Source organism: Pristiophorus japonicus, chromosome 3 (assembly GCF_044704955.1).
Source record: "Pristiophorus japonicus isolate sPriJap1 chromosome 3, sPriJap1.hap1, whole genome shotgun sequence".
In the NCBI taxonomy this organism is placed as follows: domain Eukaryota; kingdom Metazoa; phylum Chordata; class Chondrichthyes; family Pristiophoridae; genus Pristiophorus; species Pristiophorus japonicus.
In genome coordinates this window covers 305,983,987-306,003,073 of record NC_091979.1, presented here as the reverse complement: position 1 = coordinate 306,003,073, position 19,087 = coordinate 305,983,987, and the positions used below count along the sequence as shown (strand labels likewise).

Here is a 19,087-nt window from a genome sequence, read left to right as displayed (position 1 = left end):
CAGCGAGGTCGGGGTGAAGGAACGGCGAGAGATTGCAGAGCAATGTGACCGGGGCCCAGGAGAGGCGTGAGTTTGGGACCCAGAAGAGGCGAGGGCCCAGGGGCAGCACGGGGCAGCACGGGCCAGCCCACACTGCGATATGTGTGCGCACTAGGTCCGTGCAGCAGAGCTGGTCTCCAGTCATCTTGGTTAATCCTTGCCACTGGACCAAGACCGAGCTCTGTCAAGCCTGTGTGGTGGCTGGTGTGCAACGGCCACCACATGTTAAAAAAAAATCCATGTACAGGCATCTTCCACCCTTCAACATGTAGTTCAGGACCTGGAATATTTATTGAAACAGTCATCCTCGATATGAGGGACCGCCTAAAAAGAAGAATGCTCAAATATTTATTGTAGGGATTCAAGGAGCTGGATCTGATAGAAACCGATGTTGATTAGAAGTCAGAGAATTTGTTGCAAAATTGAGGCCTAGTTTTTAAAAAACTTGGGTTTCCACCTGTAACAAAGTGTGACAGTTTGAAGTGTAACATCTGGAGTGTAACATTTGGGTGTAATACCTGTACAATAGATGCAAGACTTCATGTGCAGATTAAGTGTATCTTTATCTAGGATATGTATATCAACATATATCAAGATTCAGATAGAGACTTCGAAATACAAGTAGAGAGAGAGACATAGAATGAGAGACTTATAAAGAGACAGAGAGAGAGGGTAGCAGTGAGGGAGCGACGTAGAGAGAGAGAGACTCCAAGAGAGACTGATAGAGAGAGAGATACATATAGATAGAGATATAGATAGAGAGAGACATAGCTCACAGAGTTAAATGGAGTGAGTTTGATTGGAAGCCCATTCGGAAGCTGTTTAAGTCAATTTAGAAACAGTAATCAAACAGAGTCCAATTCATGTCAGGCCGTTACAGCTTCTAACTTGTGCAGATAGAGCTTCAAAAGAATTTCTTTTTAGCGAGTGGGTAGAATGAGGAGGAGCAGGAGATCTCGCACAATTACCTTTACAAAATGTTGCTGCTCTCCACAGTTAGTTTTTATCTTCTCGCAATTATTTTGCTCATGGTCACTTGGCAGTTTTGGGGAAACCTTTTAGCCGTAGGTGGCTGGTACATTTGGTGATCAGAAGCTCTAAAGCACTTGAAGATGAGCAAACTGCAATAACGTGAATTGCAGGAGCCTGAGGTTTCTGGTAATTCATCCACCATAATCAGAAACCCATTCAGCATCGAGTCAGATTGCATTTCGTACAACACGGCCCTGCCACACCAAGTGCAGGGAAGATTCCTAGACAAAGGCAGTGGAAACTCCCATCAAATGTTGCTGCAACCACAATTTATTTCTGTGCCTTTGCAAACAGGCTAATGACCGAGCAAGCAGTCATCACTGAACCTCTGGTGAACTCAAGGAGGTCTTTGGTAGGCCTTGATTAGAACCTTGCTTGTCCGTGTGGAGCTCGCTATCGGAACATTGGGAGAGAATTGGGCAACAACCTTGCTCTATGAATGCTGATGAACTAGTTGAGAGCGAAGTGGAAAAAGAGAATGTTCGTCACTCAATGCAACATTTTCAATCATTGTGGTACAGCAATCAACAAAGCAAGTAAGATGCTGAACTAGATTTTGAAACCAGCTGATTTTAAATTGGAGGATGTCTTAGTGAAACTACATACAAATCAGGCCTTGAGCACTGCGTTAAAGGTGGTGCCCAAGCCCTGGAGTTAATTCAGAGTTGAACTATGGGAATTGATCCTTAGAGTCAGGGGATTGAGTTACGAATAAAGACTGGAAGGAACTGGGCTCTTTCTCCTTAAAAATGGATGGCAGAGTGCAATAGAAAAAGGGAACCTGGAAGTTCACAGCGGGACCAGAGGACACAGGATTCAAACTGGTCAATGGCAAATTTAGAACTGATGTCAGGAATATCTTCTCATCACAAATACCAACCAACACATGGAATGGACCTCTGTGGAAGAGAGTGGGAGCTGGGAATCATTGAAGGCACAGTTGGGTGCTGTTATGAAGGAGCTATAAGTGGATTGATGGGATGACTGGCCTTCCTCATCTGTATTTTTTGTGATCACCTGGTCTCCTTCTGATGCTAGCTCATTTCTGGTGCCTCAGGCGATAACTCAGTCTTTGAATTCAACGTTTAATGAAAAAGAAAACAATAGCAGTGACACCATGATTGTTTTTCAAACACAACTTTTTAAAGAAAAGTATTTGGATGAAAATGCCCTGGATTTAACTTGTACTCATCATGAAACATATGTCTCCTCCTCACCTTCATTGTTTTTCTCTTACCCTGTCCCTTCTTTCTTTTTCTATCATCCCTTATGCTAGTTATATCATCAGTTGAAGACTGCAGACCTGGGGGCTTTGAATACTTGGGACTCAAAAGTACAACATTAACTTGACTAAACAATAATTTGATGCAGACTCTCCAAATTCCTGTCTCTTTAGAATCATAGAATGGACACAGCATGGAAGAAGAATGGGCCGACTCTCAGCTAGTCCCACTCCCCTGCCCTTTCCCCGAAGCCTTGCAATTTTTTTCCTTCAGATACTTATCCAACTCCCCTTTAAAAGATAAGATTGGGTCTGCCTCCACCATCCTTTGCAGCAGTGCATTCCCGAACCCAGCCACTCACTGCGTAAAACAGTTTTTTCTCACATCGTCTTTGGTTCTTTTGCCAATCACCTTAAATCTGTGTCCTCTGGTCCTTGACCCGTCTGCCAATGGGGACAGTTCCTCTCTATCTATTCTGTCCAGACCCCTCATGATTATGAACACCTCTAATCAAATCTGCTCTCAATCTTCTCTGCTCCAAGGAGAACAACCCCAGCTTCGCCAGTCAATCAACATAACTGAGGTCCCTCATTTCTGGGACCGTTCTTGTAAATCTTTTCTGCACCTTCTCGAAGGGCTTCACATCCTTCCTAAAGTGTGGTGCCCAGAATTAGACACAGTACTCCAGTTGTGGCCGAACCAGTGTTTTGCACAGGTTCATCATAATTCCCACACTTTTGCACTCTATGGGGCGGACCTTCTAGTCCTTTGTACTCCGTGTTTCACCCCTGAGGGACAGCAATGGTGGCGATGAGGTCTTCTGGGTGGGCGGTCAGCCTCCAGCGCCCCACAGGGGTTTTCGGGGACGGTTTTGCGGTGGTGCAGAGCAGTACCACCTAGAAGAGCTGTGCCAGTGTGCAACACCAGCGGGCTTTTTGACTCCCGCCCGACCGATACGCCCATAGTGACCGCCTGGGGAAATGGACAGTCCAACCTATAACAACTGCAGAAAGATAAGGTAAGTGGGATTGTTTTTTCTTGTAATTTTTTTTTACGATTTATGTTATGGTGGCGTGGGCTATGTATTGAGAATGTTTTTGTGTTTTTTCAGTTTGTTTTTCTCCCCAGGCGTCTCTTGGAGCGCTCCAGGCCGGCTCTTTAGCTTGGGATTTTCCCATGCTAAAGCCCTAGTAGAGGTGTACAACGCCTCCCTTAGCGCTGCACCCCCACACTCAGAGCCCAGCTGCCCAAGTTTGATGACTGAGGCGCAAACTGTTCTCGGGCGCAAACCTTACCGCCCCGCCACCATTACCGCCCCGAAATCATCAAAGCCGAAAATCCAGCCCAAGACCGCTATTCATGAAACCCAAGATCCCGTAAGCCTTTTTAACTGCTTTCTCAACCTGCCCGACGATTTGGGCACACATAACCCCAGGTCTCTCTGTCTCGTTCCTGTGTTCTTGTGTTCCGTCTCTGTTGCTCATTCCTATCTGGTTATAGGGTGGCTTCACTTATAGCAAGGGGCAAGGGTAATTACCTTCCTTTTTATTTGTGACAGATTAAGTGAATTGGCAAAACTGTGGTAGCTGGAGTTCAATGTGGGGAAGTGTGAGGTCATGCACTTTGGACCCAAGAAAGATATATCAGAGTAAATGGCGAGAAGCAAGGAACTGTGCTTGTTTTACGTGTTCATATACAGAAATCACTAAAAGCTTGTGAACAGGTACCAAAAATTAATTTAAAAGGCTAATAGAATGTTGGCCTTTATCTCAAGAGAGCTGGAATACAAAGAGGTGGAATTATGCGACACTTGTATAAAGCTCTGGTTAGACTGCGTCTGGAGTACTGTCTTCCGTTCTGGGCACAGCACCTCAGGAAAGATATACTGGCCTAGGAGAGGGTGCAGCACAGATCCACCAGAATGATACCGGCGGTAAAAGGGTTCATTTATGAGAACAGGTTGCAGAGACTAAGGGGCCGAAATTGCTCCTTTCTATAAGAGCCGTCGGTAAGGACTGACCGCTCGGTTGGCATGGGGGAGCTGCCATTTTGAAAATTACCCGCCATTATTTTTGGAGCGGTGTACGGGTCTTCTCCAGCAGTCTTCGGGCACACAGCAACCCCTTACCAACTGGTGGCAATCTCCTTTTTCCCCCCCCGCTTGGGAAATTGCCGCGCGGGAGCAGATCAGCCGCCGCTCGGTGCCCCCGATAGCTTTTCCCGGTGGGAAGCTTCTTGTGGCTGGGCGGCACGCCTGCCCTTACAAAGGGGACTGCCGTGGCCGCCATTTTATTTTCATTGTTGGCCGACTCTGAAGTCGGCCCGACAATGGCAGCCACAGGTTTGGCCGGGCCGCCAACAGGCAGCCCAGCACCCCCTCTTGGGTACCGGGCTGCTGGCCCGGCCGAAACCCTTCTTGGTGGTCCAGTGGATGCCACTAAAGTGGCTGCAGAGCTCGCCGCAGGCCTCCCCTTTAACTGAAGGGGAGGGGCGTTGTGATGTGGTAACGCAACGCCGCGCTGATGACTCAGAGCAGTGGCCAACCCAACAGAATGGCACCTCCATCCGGCTCCCGACTCCACATCCACCCCGCTGCAAAAAAAGGGCTGAATTTCGCCGGATTCATAGGACAGAGAAAACACTTAAAAAAACGGTAAGTGTGCCCGGTCTGGGCCGGAGGGCAATTTCGGCCCCGAGGTTTGTATCCCCTTGAGTATAGAAGATTAATGGGCGATCTAAGTAAGGTGTTTAAGATGATTAAAGGATTTGATAGGCTAGAGAGAGAGAAACTATTTCCTCTGGTGGGAGTCCAGAACGAGGGGCATAACCTTAAAATTAGAGCTAGGCCGTTCAGGGGTGATGTCAGGAAGCACAGAAGGTAGTGGGAATCTGGAACTCTCTCCCCTGAGAAGCTGAGAATCAGCTGATCAATTCAAAACGGAGATGGTTAGATTTTTGTTCGGTAAGGGAATTCAGGGATTTGGAACCAAGGCGGGTAGATGGAGTTTAGATACGGATCAAGCACGATCTAACTGAATGGTGGAACAGGCTCAAGGCGCTGAATGGCCTACTTTTGTTCCTATGTTCAGAATGGATGAAAAAGTCATAAGGTAGAAACTGGCAACAAGACAGAAAGAGGCGCACAGGCCAGGAATGAAAGCCACACAATAAGGTATCAGTTTTAAGTTTAACTACAGTTTATTTGCATCCATCCAAGTTGCATCCAAAATGTCTTTATAACACTGAACTTAATGTCGAGGAACTGACATATCTTGAGCTGCATACAGATGGGGATCTACTGAACCAAACGTGTGTTCCTTTCAGTGTTTTACTCTGCTCTACATGCCTTTGAGAAGAGAAATGTACCATTGCCATGATCATAAACATCACTAACAAAGGCTGAATCAGCAGGACTTCAACCCAGTTGATAAAACCTTTCAACCACCAGAATCCCTTACTCATTTCAAAATCCACATGCAGCATCTGTTACAACATCTACACAAACACAGTCCACTGATTTTGATTATTGAATGTTGGAATTAAGGAAGATGGTTGAACTACTGAACACAAGATTCTCGGAATTAAATCAAAAGCTCGTTCCAGGTTTTTTTTGTACCTTGTTACCTATCTAGTTATCTTGGTATCCTTTAATGCCAGATTTAAGTCAACAGTGCACTCGACCAACAATGAGACCAATCTTAGTCTTTGTAATTTATAGGAGAACAGAAACTGCTCCCACACGTTAGACAATCTCTCCATCTTCAATATACAGAACGTTACCAGCAAACAAGTAAAAAATGCACAAAAAATGTATCCACTTAATATAATGCCCATGTGGTTTCAAAGAGCATACCCACAAACATTACCCACCAAACCATCAATCACTGATTACTAAGACAGATTGTGTTGGACAAATTCAGCACATTTCCAGTGAGTGGTCTATCCTTCTAGGTACGTACAATTGGACTAAAAGCCACAGTGTTCTCAGCACGCAAACCCCGCACAGTGATAGTCTCCGCACACGTTGCTAGTTGCCATCTCCTGGCTGTCTGTACACTGTACCTTTGCCGCCGCGTGAGGGGACGCTCCTTGGTCCAATAGCAGCAGAGCCACTTTCTGGTTATCGTAGTGCGCTGCCACATGCAGAGGAGTCAGTCCGCTCTGAAAGGAAATGGAGGTAAGATCGGCCAATCAAATCAGGAATTTCTTAGAATAAAGCCACTTTGAACTTTCAAACTGTTTTCATGGGCTGCTTTAACACAACAAATATTTTACATTCGCCCCATCATTCACGGCCGTGCCGTCAGCCATCTAGGCCCCAAGTTCTGGAATTCCCTCTCTAAACCTCTCCGCCTCTTCACCTCTCTTAATACGTTCCTTAAAACCCACCCCTGAGCCCAAGCCTGTCCTAATGGGCTCAATTTTCTCCAATTATCTGCGCCGATCTTTTGGTGTGCACCGTTTTTGTTTGCAGTAAATTAAAATCTCCAACTTTCCCCAAAGTTTCTGCGTTTGTGTAATTCACTTAGGTAGGATTTTTTTAGGCTACAATTTATTTTTACCTCATTGGGGGTGTCACCTGCCACCCGCGCCAATGTTGGCCATTTGCAAGTTCTGCAAGTTTGGCCAGATCCGATTTACTCCAATTTTTCTTAGAACGGTGTATGTGATCACTCTGGAAAAAACTTCTGGGCAGTTAACAAAATCGGCGCAGGTAAGAGAATCAACGCAAAAGATCCAGTTCCATGGCCAGGACAGCATCAGCAGAGAGGGGGAGTGAAGAGGGGGGGGGTCGGGGGAGAGGAGAGAGGGGAGGGGTCGAGAGGAGAGGCCTTTCGGCCAGGGTTAGGAGCGGCACCGGCTCTGGGGGGGGGGGGGGGGTGGGGGGATAGACTTTTTGTATAAACACTTTAATCATTTAATGCTGGTAAGCTGTTGCAACGTGCAAGGGGCTTGTGCAGGTTGGTGTGAGCTGGCCAGAATGTGTTGTATGTTTCACTTTCCAGCCTCAGCCTGCAGTGTGTCCCTGGTTACCCTGGCAACCCGGTCTTTTTGGCGCAGATCTTAGGCTCCACCCCCAAAGCTAAAGGACAGGCTAGGCAGCGCGAAAATCAACAATTCAAACGGGGAAAGTTGGATGAATTTTTTTGCCGTAGTTGGCCCCCAAAATACAGCATTGGGGAAAATTAGCCCAAAATCTCATGAGGCTCGGATTCATATTTTTGTCTAATAACACTCGTGAACTACCTTGCGCTGTTTTACTACCTTTAAAGTGCTATTTAAATCCAAGTTACATAAGAACATAAGAAATAGGAACAGGAGTAGGCCACATGGTCCCTCGAGCCTGCTCCGCCATTCAATAAGATCATGGCTGATCTGATCATGGACTCAGCTCCACTTCCCTGCCCGCTCCCCATAACCCCTTATCGTTTAAGAAACTGTCTATTTCTGTCTTAAATTTATTCAATGTCCCAGCTTCCACAGCTCTCTGAGGCAGCGAATTCCACAGATTTACAACCTTCAGAGAGAAGAAATTTCTCCTCATCTCAGTTTTAAATGGGCAGCCCCTTATTCTAAGATCGTGCCCTCTAGTTCTAGTCTCCCCCATCAGTGGAAACATCCTCTCTGCATCTACCTTGTCAAGCCCCCTCACAATCTTATACGTTTCGATAAGATCACCTCTTATTCTTCTGAATTCCAATGAGTAGAGGCCAACCTACTCAACCTTTCCTCATAAGTCAACCCCTTCATCCCCGGAATCAACCTAGTGAACCTTCTCTGAACTGCCTCCAAAGCAAGTATATCCTTTCGTAAATATGGAAATCAAAACCGCACGCAGTATTCCAGGTGTGGCCTCACCAATACCCTGTATAACTGTAGCAAGACTTCCCTGCTTTTATACTCCATCCCCTTTGCAATAAAGACCAAGATACCATTGGCCTTCCTGATCACTTGCTGTCCCTGCATACTAACCTTTTGTGTTTCTTGCACAAGTGCCCCCAGGTCCCGCTGTACTACAGCACTTTGCAATCTTTCTCAATTTAAATAATAACTCGCTCTTTGATTTTTTCTGCCAACTCCATCTGCCAAAGTTTTGCCCACTCACTTAGCCTGTCTATGTCCTTTTGCAGATTTTTTGTATCCTCCTCACACATTGCTTTTCCTCCCATCTTTGTATTGTCAGCAAACTTAGCTACGTTACACTCAGTCCCTTCTTCCGTTAATATAGATTGTAAATAGTTGGGGTCCCAGCACTGATCACTGCACTGTTGTTATTGAGATCAGGCCAACCTCTGCTACACTGTCTTGGTTGAGTCAGAAGGATTTAGCGGCCACCGCGTACAGCGGGAAAATCGCGTTAGCCCAAACATGCTCACTTTATGCTGTGGGAACGCTACTTGATCAGGCGAATGAACTCGGCGATGTACAGGAGGTCAGAGTTGGAGGAACGCAGAGATCTCAAAGGATTGTAGAAGGTAACTGAAATAGGGAGGGGCGAGACCATGGAGAAATTCGAAAACATGAGAATTTTTTAAATCAAGGCATTGCTGGACCAGGAGACAATGTAGTGCAGTGAGCACGTGGTTGACTGAGTCTTGGCAGCAGTTTTGCATGACAGAGTTTTAACAGTGCAAACCGCTGATGGAGACTTCAGGCAGCTTCAGTCAGCTGATATGTTTAACATAGGATCAGGTCAACCTCTGCTACAATGTCTTGGTTCTATTCATGTCATCGTGGTTCGAACATCTGCCTGTTTATGTTGCAAAGTGAGATGTTGATTGGATGCAGCCATAAAAAAGAAAATTGGCTGCACTTAATACGTTTTAATACGTTTTTGCACTGTTTTATTGCTAACTACCATTCAAATATGATCAAGGTGAAGGGATGTACCCTGACCACATGCGACACTTGTTCGGTTCATTTCACAGCTCCATTATAATGATTGATGCACTTGAGGTTAGTTTAGGCCACATCATTTGGATCTGAGATTCCCAAGGACACTTACATATCCTCTGATGTATAAAACCTTTCAGCTTCAATACAACTGTGGCTGAATAATTAGCACTGGCAGCATATTTAACTAGAGGTGGGGGGAGGGGGATCACAGCTGAGCCTGTGGCTTCGGCTAACTCTAGTGTGTTAAGCTTAGTTGTAACAGTTCCACTGTCACCCTGGCTGAGATTGATTAACTCAGCACAGACCGGGGATCGGACCTATGACCTTTCTGGCCTACATGTTTAGTATCAGGCCAGGTGATGTATTAACTCAGTCAATCACTCTTACATCTATAAGGAGAAAAAGAAAGAACTTGTATTTATATAGCACCTTTCATGACCTCAGCAAGCCCCAAAGCGCTTTATAGCCAATGAAGTACTTATGAAGTGTAGTCACTGTTGTAATATAGGAAATGTGGCAGCCAATTTGGGCACAGCAACATCCCACAAACAGCAATGTGATAATGATCAGATCATCTGATGTTTAGGTGTTGGCTGAGGGTTAAATATTGGCCAGGGCACCAGGGAGAACTCCCCTGCTATTCTTTGAATAGTGCCATGGGACCTTTTGCATCCACCGGAGAGGGCAGACGGGGCCTCAGGTTAATGTCTCAACCGAAGGATGGCACCTCCAACTGTGCAGCACTCCCTCAATACAGCACTGGAGTGTCAGCCTAGATTTTGTGCTCAAGTCTCTGGAGTGGAACTTGATCCCATAACCTTCTGACTCGGGACTTGAACCCACAACCTTCTGACTCGGGACTTGAACCCATGACCTTCTGACTCGGGACTTGAACCCACGACCTTCTGACTCGGGACTTGAACCCACGACCTTCTGACTCGGGACTTGAACCCACGACCTTCTGACTCGGGACTTGAACTCATGACCTTCTGACTCAGGGCTTGAACCCACGACCTTCTGACTCGGGACTTGAACCCACGACCTTCTGACTCGGGACTTGAACCCACGACCTTCTGACTCGGGGCTTGAACTCACGACCTTCTGACTCAGGGTTTGAACCCACGACCTTCTGACTCGGGACTTGAACTCACGACCTTCTGACTCGGGACTTGAACCCACGACCTTCTGACTCGGGACTTGAACTCACGACCTTCTGACTCGGGACTTGAACCCACGACCTTCTGACTCGGGGCTTGAACCCACGACCTTCTGACTCGGGGCTTGAACCCACGACCTTCTGACTCGGGGCTTGAACCCACGACCTTCTGACTCGGGGCTTGAACCCACGACCTTCTGACTCGGAAGGAGTGCTACCACAGAGCCACAGCTGACATAATTATATGTACAGTTTTAAAATGAACACTACTGACTGTTACCTTTCCAGAAGCATTGGGAGATGCAGATTTCTGAAGCAAGAGGTTGGCCACCTCCATTTTCCCGTACTTGGCAGCCACGTGGAGTGGGGTGAACCCTTTCTGCAATGAGACAACGCAAATATATGCCCATTACTTCAGGCACAACTCTTCTGCATGCTGTCAGATCCGACACTTGTACAGTGAGCCCTCAGATGATGGAAAATGGTGCAGTTCTTGCAACAAACTTTAGCAAAGCAAACAAAGGAACAGGATGAGGCCATTCAGCCTCTCGAGCCTGATCTGCGATTCGATTTGATCATGGCTGATCTGTACCTCAATTCCATTTACCCACTTTAGCTCCATAGCCCTTGATACCCTTAACTACGAAAAATGTATCGATCTCAAGCTTGAAAATTTCTACTGTCCCCTAGCGTCCACAGCCTTTTGGGGACGAGAGTTGCAAATTTCCACCAGTAATATTGTTAAGGGGGGAAACATTTTGCAAATAGGCTTTGTATCTAATAGAGAAGGCCAAATAAAATGAACCAAACAGTGCAGTGGATTCCTGTATTTAAGTTATTAAGGGCTAGAATTTCCACGGCATCTCTGCCCGGTTTCTCGGCAATTTTGGTCGGTTTGGATGGAAAACCACTCGGCGGAAATTTCGGAAACAGTTCCGCTGGCGGTTTCGAAATACCGCTGGGGAGCGGACCGCTGGCGTGCACCATCCAAAAACCGCCACCGCTCGAGTTTTGTCCCAGCGGTGACATGTAAGTAAGTAAAAAAAAACACCCATGAGAAACCAGCCAGAGCTGGGCGGTAGGTATGAAGCGTTGCAAAAAAAAGTAAGTTAAAGTTTCCTTTTACTTTCTTTTTCAGCGATTGTGTGTAAAAAGATCCTGAGAATGTATTGTTATTATTTACTTATTGTTATTATTTATTTATTTTTTGCATTTTTTTTTGTATTTTGAACCGAAAGTCGCAATCCTAAAAATGGGCGGTGTTCCAGTGATCATGAAGGCTGACATATCACCAAGGCTGGAACTTCGCCCATTTTTTCTGCAATAGCCAGCTAAGTGGAAAGTCTAGCATTTTGTGTTTTCTCCCCTCTGTAGGCCCAACCCGCAGCCTCGGTCTAAATTTTAGTAAGTACCACCCAATTACATTAAGTTCCGCCCAATTGGTTCAGGATCACGTTTTCCGTCGAGAATCGGGGTGTAAGGTCCATTTTTTTCTGCCGGTTGGAACTTGTTCCTGTTTTTGTGGAATTTTTCGCCTGTAGTAATTTTAAAATCTTAGCGGTATTTTGGGTGGCAATCCAGCGGTGGTGGATTTTTTTGAAATTCTAGCCCTTTGTGTGTAAAGATTAGTTTTAGTAACCAAGGGGTCGTGTTTACGCTCGTTTACGCCAGTAATATCAGCGCATTCTGAGCACAATCAGCTGAACCAGCGCAAAAGATTATGGAATTGTAAATTAATTGAGTTACGCCCAAAACCACTTTCATTCGTGTTTTCCGTGATCTTCAATGCCGGGTCGCCCGAATCAGGCCCCGCCCACAAAACTGGCCTCGCCCTTCGATCAAAATTGTGAGATTCTGCCAACTGTCCTTCAAATTGAGTTCCTTTTCTTAGGCACAAAAGCACGAGTAGCCATGATTTAGAAGTTTTTCAAATCAAAAATGTCTGAATTTACTAAGAAACTGTAGTGTACACCAATGAAACTATTAAATGGCTCAGTATAGTTTTTAAAAGTCATTTTCAGTGATTTTAAATCAGGTTACTCACAGGTGAAGTATTGAACACCCTTATCAAACACACTTTCAGTTGTATTACTAAAACTGCACCAAGTTACCACTCTTGAATACATCAAGAAAACAAGAAATGATTATGTCCTATTGTGCTGCCTGATTGCGTTTGTTCATGGAAGACTTTACTTTTGTGATTATGCAAATGATTTTTTGCAGAATCTTGTAGCGTAACCTAATCAGCTCAATTTCAAGCGCAATTTGAGTGCAATTTCACGATTGCACCCAAAGCGGAAACTCTACCCCTAAGTATTCAGCTGCTGTACCTTGGTGTTCACAGAAAGTGAAGCTCCCTGTTCCAGTAGAACTGAGGCCACGTCTTCGTGACCCTCCCGGGCTGAGATGTGCAGTGGTGTGTAGCCGGAGGTGGTGGCTGCATCTGGAGACGCCCCGTGTTGTAGCAGCTGCTGCACAATGTCAGCCTTTCCCAGGCGCGACGCAATATGCAACGGAGTCTGGTTGTCCTGCGTGTGGTAAAGAAAGTAAGAAAGACCACCTAAAAACTCTATCCAACTGCAAAGGAAAAGGCACAATTGCCAGACAAAACAGTAGTTGTATGGAGATCTGGACTAAGGCAAGCTTTGTACTACCTGAAATATGTGCTGTTGGAATCGTAGCAGCGATGACCAGATATAAAATGGATACAGTGTGTGGTGTTTGTCCGTAGAGATAATGGGGTAGAGATTCGACTTAGTGGGTAGTGCACAACAGGTGGTTGCCAATCAGCAGCCCGATTACATTCTGCTGGATTTTCTTTACCACTGACTTCAGTCAAGAAGAAAATCGGGCGGAATGTGAAACAGGCTGCCATCTACTCATGCACCTATCTCCTATGTTTCTATGTATCTCGCTGTCACCGAAGGCAGAAATCTATCCCAATTACTCTCCTTTTCCCAGCTCCCATCTGTCCTTTCATTGTTGCGATTGGAATCAGGCTCGATCAGAACTGCTGTAAGCACTGCTCCTTAGCAACCAATGTGAGACACGCACAGTACAGTGGCAAATGACGGCCTCCCCCCTCCAGACAGTCAGACCACAAGGTCCTGCACCTGGGGTCCTGGCTGAGGACAGGCCGAATCCACCAAGTGGGTATAGTCCTGGCTGCATCCCTGGCATTCAAACTGAGGTTTTAAACTCAGAACTCTGCAGCTAATAGGTTGAACCATTTGGTATTTCTTTCGCGTGGGGAAAACAGCAGGAAAACATAAGGACGGAAAAGCAAAGGTTAATGTCATATAACATTCTCTATCAAAGAGTTACAGTGCATGAAGCTTCCATGGCTGGGGGGGTGGATGGGGGTGGGGGGGGGAGGAAGTTTTATATTGCACCAAGGAACAGAGATGACAAAGTTATCCACAGCACTTCCAGAGTGAAATCCTTTTATTCAGAGTGAAGGTTTCATCGGTGGATAGGTCCACTCAGTCATGCAATCTGAGCTTCGTGCACTCGAGGCATTTTCTCTCCCTGCGACCTGGAATATCTCCACGTTAAAAGTAGGATTTTAGCATTCTGGCAGCCTACTGTCGAGCCAGTGCGGGAGGAACGATGGAACTCATTTTGGGAGATTCACAACAGAAAAGCAAAGAAACACAAGAAAATCTGGAATTAGAAACGCCCCATCAAGCCTGCTCCATCCACAGTCCTGAATTTCTCCGGTATCTCCGTCCATGGGGCGGAGAAAAGCGTTAAAAAAATGGAAGGTGCGCCGCGTTTAGGACGGAGGGCAGCTTCGACCCCCAGATACTTTCGGGATATGATCAACAAGTCATGCTCAAATCCTTTCTCCTCTCAACCTGCCAGTAGAGACCCTCTCAGGTCATTCAGTTTGTGGGATCAGGCAGAATAGGGGACCTTGTGGTGGGTCTGCTCCTGGCCAAGTCTGCCATCCACAGGTTGTAGAATCTCCACGCAGCCTTCCTCTGACTGCTTGCCCTCATTTCGAGCAATTGTTGGTGTCTGGGTTTGTCCTTTGAGCACCAACAAGCCGTGTCTCCCAGTTCACTGGATGCCACCTCTTACCAGTGGGCAGCGGGTGGAATTTGCTTTTGATGTACTCTGTTTATACCGTTGTAATTTAATGCGTTCTTTTAGTCAAAACATTTTAAAAAACAATGTGGGTCACCCCTTTAAGGAGAGACACTTTGTGTGTCCCTGTGGGGCTGGGCCTTCCTGGCCCTTCATTTCTACTGTCCTATTCAAAAATAGGATCCTTTCATATTGCCACCCTATAATTTTAATGTTGTTGTCCTTTTAACGAGAGGCACTTATTACATCCCAGTGGGATTGCGTTTTTCCCACAGTCCCACCGGCCTATCAACATTACGACCCTTTCTTACTAAATCATCATCATCATAGGCAGTCCCTCGAAGCGAGGATGACTTGCTTCCACGCCAAAAAAAGAATGAGTTCACAAGTGTTTCAATGAAGGACCTAATATTCCAGATCTCGAACTACATCCTGAAGGGTGGAAGATGCCTGTGTGTGGATTTTTTTTAACGTGTGGTGACTGTTGCACACCAGCCACCACACGGGCTTGACAGAGCTAGGCCTTGGTCCAGTGGCAAGGGTTAACCAGGACATCTGAAGACCCGCTCTGCTGCACGGACCTAGTGCACACACATATCGCAGTGTGGGCTGGCCCGTGCTGCCCCTGGGCCCTCGCCTCTTCTGGGCCCCAAACTCACGCCTCTCCTGGGCCCCGATCACATCGCTCTACAAGCTCTCACCGCTCTAACGAAATACTTGTTCCCTGTCATCCTGTTACTTCAAAAAAAAATCTCATACTACTCCTGTGAAGCGCCTTGGGACGTTAAAGGCACTATATAAATACAAGTTGTTGTTGTTATCTCTGGGCCCGAACTTGGTGCCCAGGCCCAAGGCCCGCCCAAGTGTCGCCCAAACGACAGACGATGGTCACCGAGAGACCGGGCGGTGCTTTGCCAGGAAGATCCCTCTAAAAGAGATGGCTGTACTGCCCAGCGGCCAAATAACGGCTCACGGCGGCAAATGCGTTCCTCGCCAAAGTGCCACCGAGGATTGAGTCGGGCCCAGGGAGGGGGGGTAACAGTGAAAAATAAAAATATTCACAATAAAAAAATCACCTTCAGGGGACCCCATACGGGTAAAACCCTGAAAGAAATAAAATTAAAAAATGATCACTAATCTATTTTTGCAGGTCTTCTTACTTACGGTCAGGGTTCGAACTGCCTCCACGCAGGGGTCCTTCCCCCTGCTGCAGCCGACACCCATCGACTCCCGCTCGCACCAAAATGCCGGCAGAGGCTGTCAGCGGGCGGTTCCCGGCGGGTACTCCCCTCCCGCCGGAGGCTGACCTGGAGGAATCGGTCACTGAGGGGAGAGCGGCGAAAAAACTCGCCAGTCGCCGGCGACAGCGGGTGGTAAAGCCACCAATTTCGGGCCCTATATTTCTATCCATCACCCAAGATTTATCAGCCCACTTGCGTAATTGTTCCATCTTTCTGAAGATAATCAATTCCCTTTCCATTTGTTAAATGCCCACATCGATCTGTGTCATCAGCAAAATTACTACTACAGACACCCTGTTCCGTGCCATCATTCACATGTGGAACACTGCTGGTTATAGTTTCCCCACCGATGAGCAGCCTGTCCTCTGTTGCTGAGTTATTTCTCAGTCCAATTCAACAATTTGTCTTTCATTCCATTAGCCTTAACTGTTAAGTCCTGACTCTAATGTACTGACTTACACGAGACACATGCTGACGTCAAGGTCACTCAGGACCTGCACCTTTAATTCCAGCTCTCCACTGCCGCACTTGCCTGAGACCTCTCTATATCTCAGTGGGACAGGTATGGAGTGTCTCCTGCAAGTGCACCCCTGGTGGTAAGGTATGCTTATTGTTACAGGTCATATCCAGTTACAGTCATGCATAGCATGGTAAGATAGTTATATACAGTAATGTGAGATACATGACATTAACCTTCCCTACCAACCTCATATGAGGAACTTTGTTGAATGCCTTTTGAAATATTCAAGTAAACCACACCTCTTGGATTACCCCCCCCCCCCCCCCCCCATCAGCTCAGTTATCGCCTCAATGTATTCCAGTAGGTTTGTACAGTGGAACCCATTGCTGACTGCTCCCAGTGACACCTGTGGTCTTCAGAAGTTCCTTTATGGTGTCTCATACTATTTTCCCCCCACTATAGATGTTAAATTAACCGGCCTATGGTCACCAGGTCCCTCGGTGATTTACTCCTTTTTTGAATACTGAAGCCACATTTGTTAACCCGTTGCTGCCAAAAGGCAGGAAAATGTAATTAGGTTTGTTCACCAGTGAAGGAGTCCATTTCATAGATAGCTGTGTTCTGAGACCTGTTGAAGCAGCAGAACTAGTATATTTATAAAGGGATACTGTCCATTTTGAATAGTGATTTGGGCAACATTGGGGCAAGGTGCCAATAAACCTGATGTGCTGACATTTTGACACTACAATAGCATAAGCTGCATAAAATAGTCATGGCAACACTTGTACATCACACGTAGCAGAAGCTACACAAAGCTCGACTGGCCCTTTCTTTCCTTTCCCGAAACACTGATGATTTCACTTGGATCGAAAAGCGAACTCATTTCCTGGCCTTGCTGAAGTGGGACGCTTCAACGCTCAATCTTTTTTTTTACCTTGGCTTTGGCCTCCACCTGAGCTCCGTTCTGAACCAGATGACGAACCACATCTGCTTGTCCCGCCCTGGCAGCCATGTGTAGCGCTGTTTCCCCTCTCTGAAACACAGCAGGTGCGGTACACAGGTCAGAAATCAAAACAAATTTTAAATGTCACTCCTACAATTTAGAGTAAATGTTCGTGAGGCTCCGCTCCCGGACTCAGCCTCTTGTTCAGCGGAGTATGGATAGGTCAAAGGTTAGCATTTGCGACTTGAGGTGCTCCGTGATTTTCTGTGCCTTATTCTCCGACCTGTGCCCCCATTGAGCAAACCCACGCCCCCTCTCTCCCCCCTCCACCGACCTCTGCCCCCACCTCAGCCAACGGTCCTGGGTCTCGCAAAATAGATACGCAGACAGGGATCACTTTTTATATTGCTTAATTTTTCAGTTTCAAATCTTACCACAAGCAAGATTTTGCTAAACAACTTTACTATGTTTCTCATGGTGTTTTCCCTGTCTGGCAATGCCTCAAATTAAAAATTCTCATCCTCGTTTTCAAATCCCTCCCTGGCTTCATCCCTCTCCTTTAGGAAATGAAACTTATTATCTTAACCCTGTCTGGCCTACATGTGACTCCAATCCCACACCAAAGTGGTTGGCTCTCAACTATGCTCTGAAGTTGGCCTAGCAAGCCACTTGTAGCAAACCACTTAACAGCACTGTGGGAGTACCTTCACCACATGTACTGCAGCGGTTCAAGGCGGCAGCTCACCACCACCTTCTCGAGGGTAACTAAGAATGGACAATAAATGCCAGCCTTGCCCGTGATGCCCACATCCCGAGAATGAATTTAACAAAAAACCCAGCCAAACATCATTCTCTCCCTACATTCATCATATTGATTCAGTTAACAGATGTTCTGGTCATAAGCGTAGCTGTAAATTCCTGTGGCTTTTTCTTCAACCCAGTTGTTTTCAAGCCTGAACAACAGGCTTTCCATTGACAGTGGTCTGCGATTTCTATCACTTGTAGAAACCAACAGCTGGATGGAAACACGTCCAAGTCAGAGGGCCTCCCACTGTAAGCACAGAGGAAGTTTCCGATTATTATACAGATGCCGAATTTGTGAGGAGGTAACAGTGATGAATATCATTCTGGGAAGCTGATCGTTTGTAACAGGAACTGACACCAGTGCTGGAAGGAAAAGGTATCGTAAGCTAAAGATTAGGAAAACTTTACCGTTAGTGAAATAATTTCATTTGGTTATTGATGCATGGAGTCCTGATGTCACATTGCAGAGCAGGTTTGACACCTGTACCTGCTTTAGCATTGGACTGAGTTCAGAGAAGACACATGCAGAGCTGTGCTCACACTTCTCTCCCATATTAAAGAGTTCACTGTTCTCCGGTAAGTTCATTTTCCAACATTAAAAACCTAAAGATGGTCCAGCAGCATACCTGGGAGCTACTTATAGCTTCAATTCGAAGTTTATAAAGCTGACTTTGCTTGGACTGTAGTTATAATGCAGGCAGTGAGAGACAAGCTCTTTGAAGCACTCATATGTCACTTCCCAATGAATCAACATGCGCCCTGATTGGCTGCCTCGAATAGCGAGCTACACGGCAAATTCTGTGTGGGTGCGACATGAAAATCTGCAGTGCTTGGCATTTTATTATTTGCAAATAATCAAACAACATAAACTGGCAGCGGATCGAGAATGCAGAATAACTACAGTATTGAGCATTACTCTTGGGCTATCAGCACCATGATTGATTCTGAAGAGATTTGACAAGTGATTTAATACTGCGATCCTCATTTCAAATCCCTTTTTGAAAAATGAAAGGTCATCGATCTGAAACGTTAACTCTGTTTCTCTCCCCACAGCTGCTGCTTGACCTGCTGAGTATTTCCAGCATTTTCTGTTTTTATCTCAGATTTCAAGCATCCGCAGTGTTTTACTTTTGTACCTCTGTTTTATGTGTTGGTAGAGGGATAAATATTATCCTGGACACAGGGGAGAACTCCCCTGCTCAT

General features: G+C 46.2%; 1 protein-coding gene across 1 annotated transcript in view; it reads right to left on the bottom strand.

Annotated features, from left to right (window-relative positions):
- ank3b (ankyrin 3b) overlaps positions 1–19,087 on the bottom strand; it is a 614,562-nt gene that overhangs the window by 199,070 nt on the left and 396,405 nt on the right. The window contains exons 14-17 of the mRNA XM_070876860.1: positions 17,072–17,170; positions 12,678–12,875; positions 10,628–10,726; positions 6,357–6,455 (exon numbers count right to left, since the gene is read on the bottom strand). Of these exons, the coding sequence (XP_070732961.1) occupies positions 6,357–6,455; positions 10,628–10,726; positions 12,678–12,875; positions 17,072–17,170 (495 nt within the window). The remainder of the gene's footprint in view (positions 1–6,356; positions 6,456–10,627; positions 10,727–12,677; positions 12,876–17,071; positions 17,171–19,087) is intronic.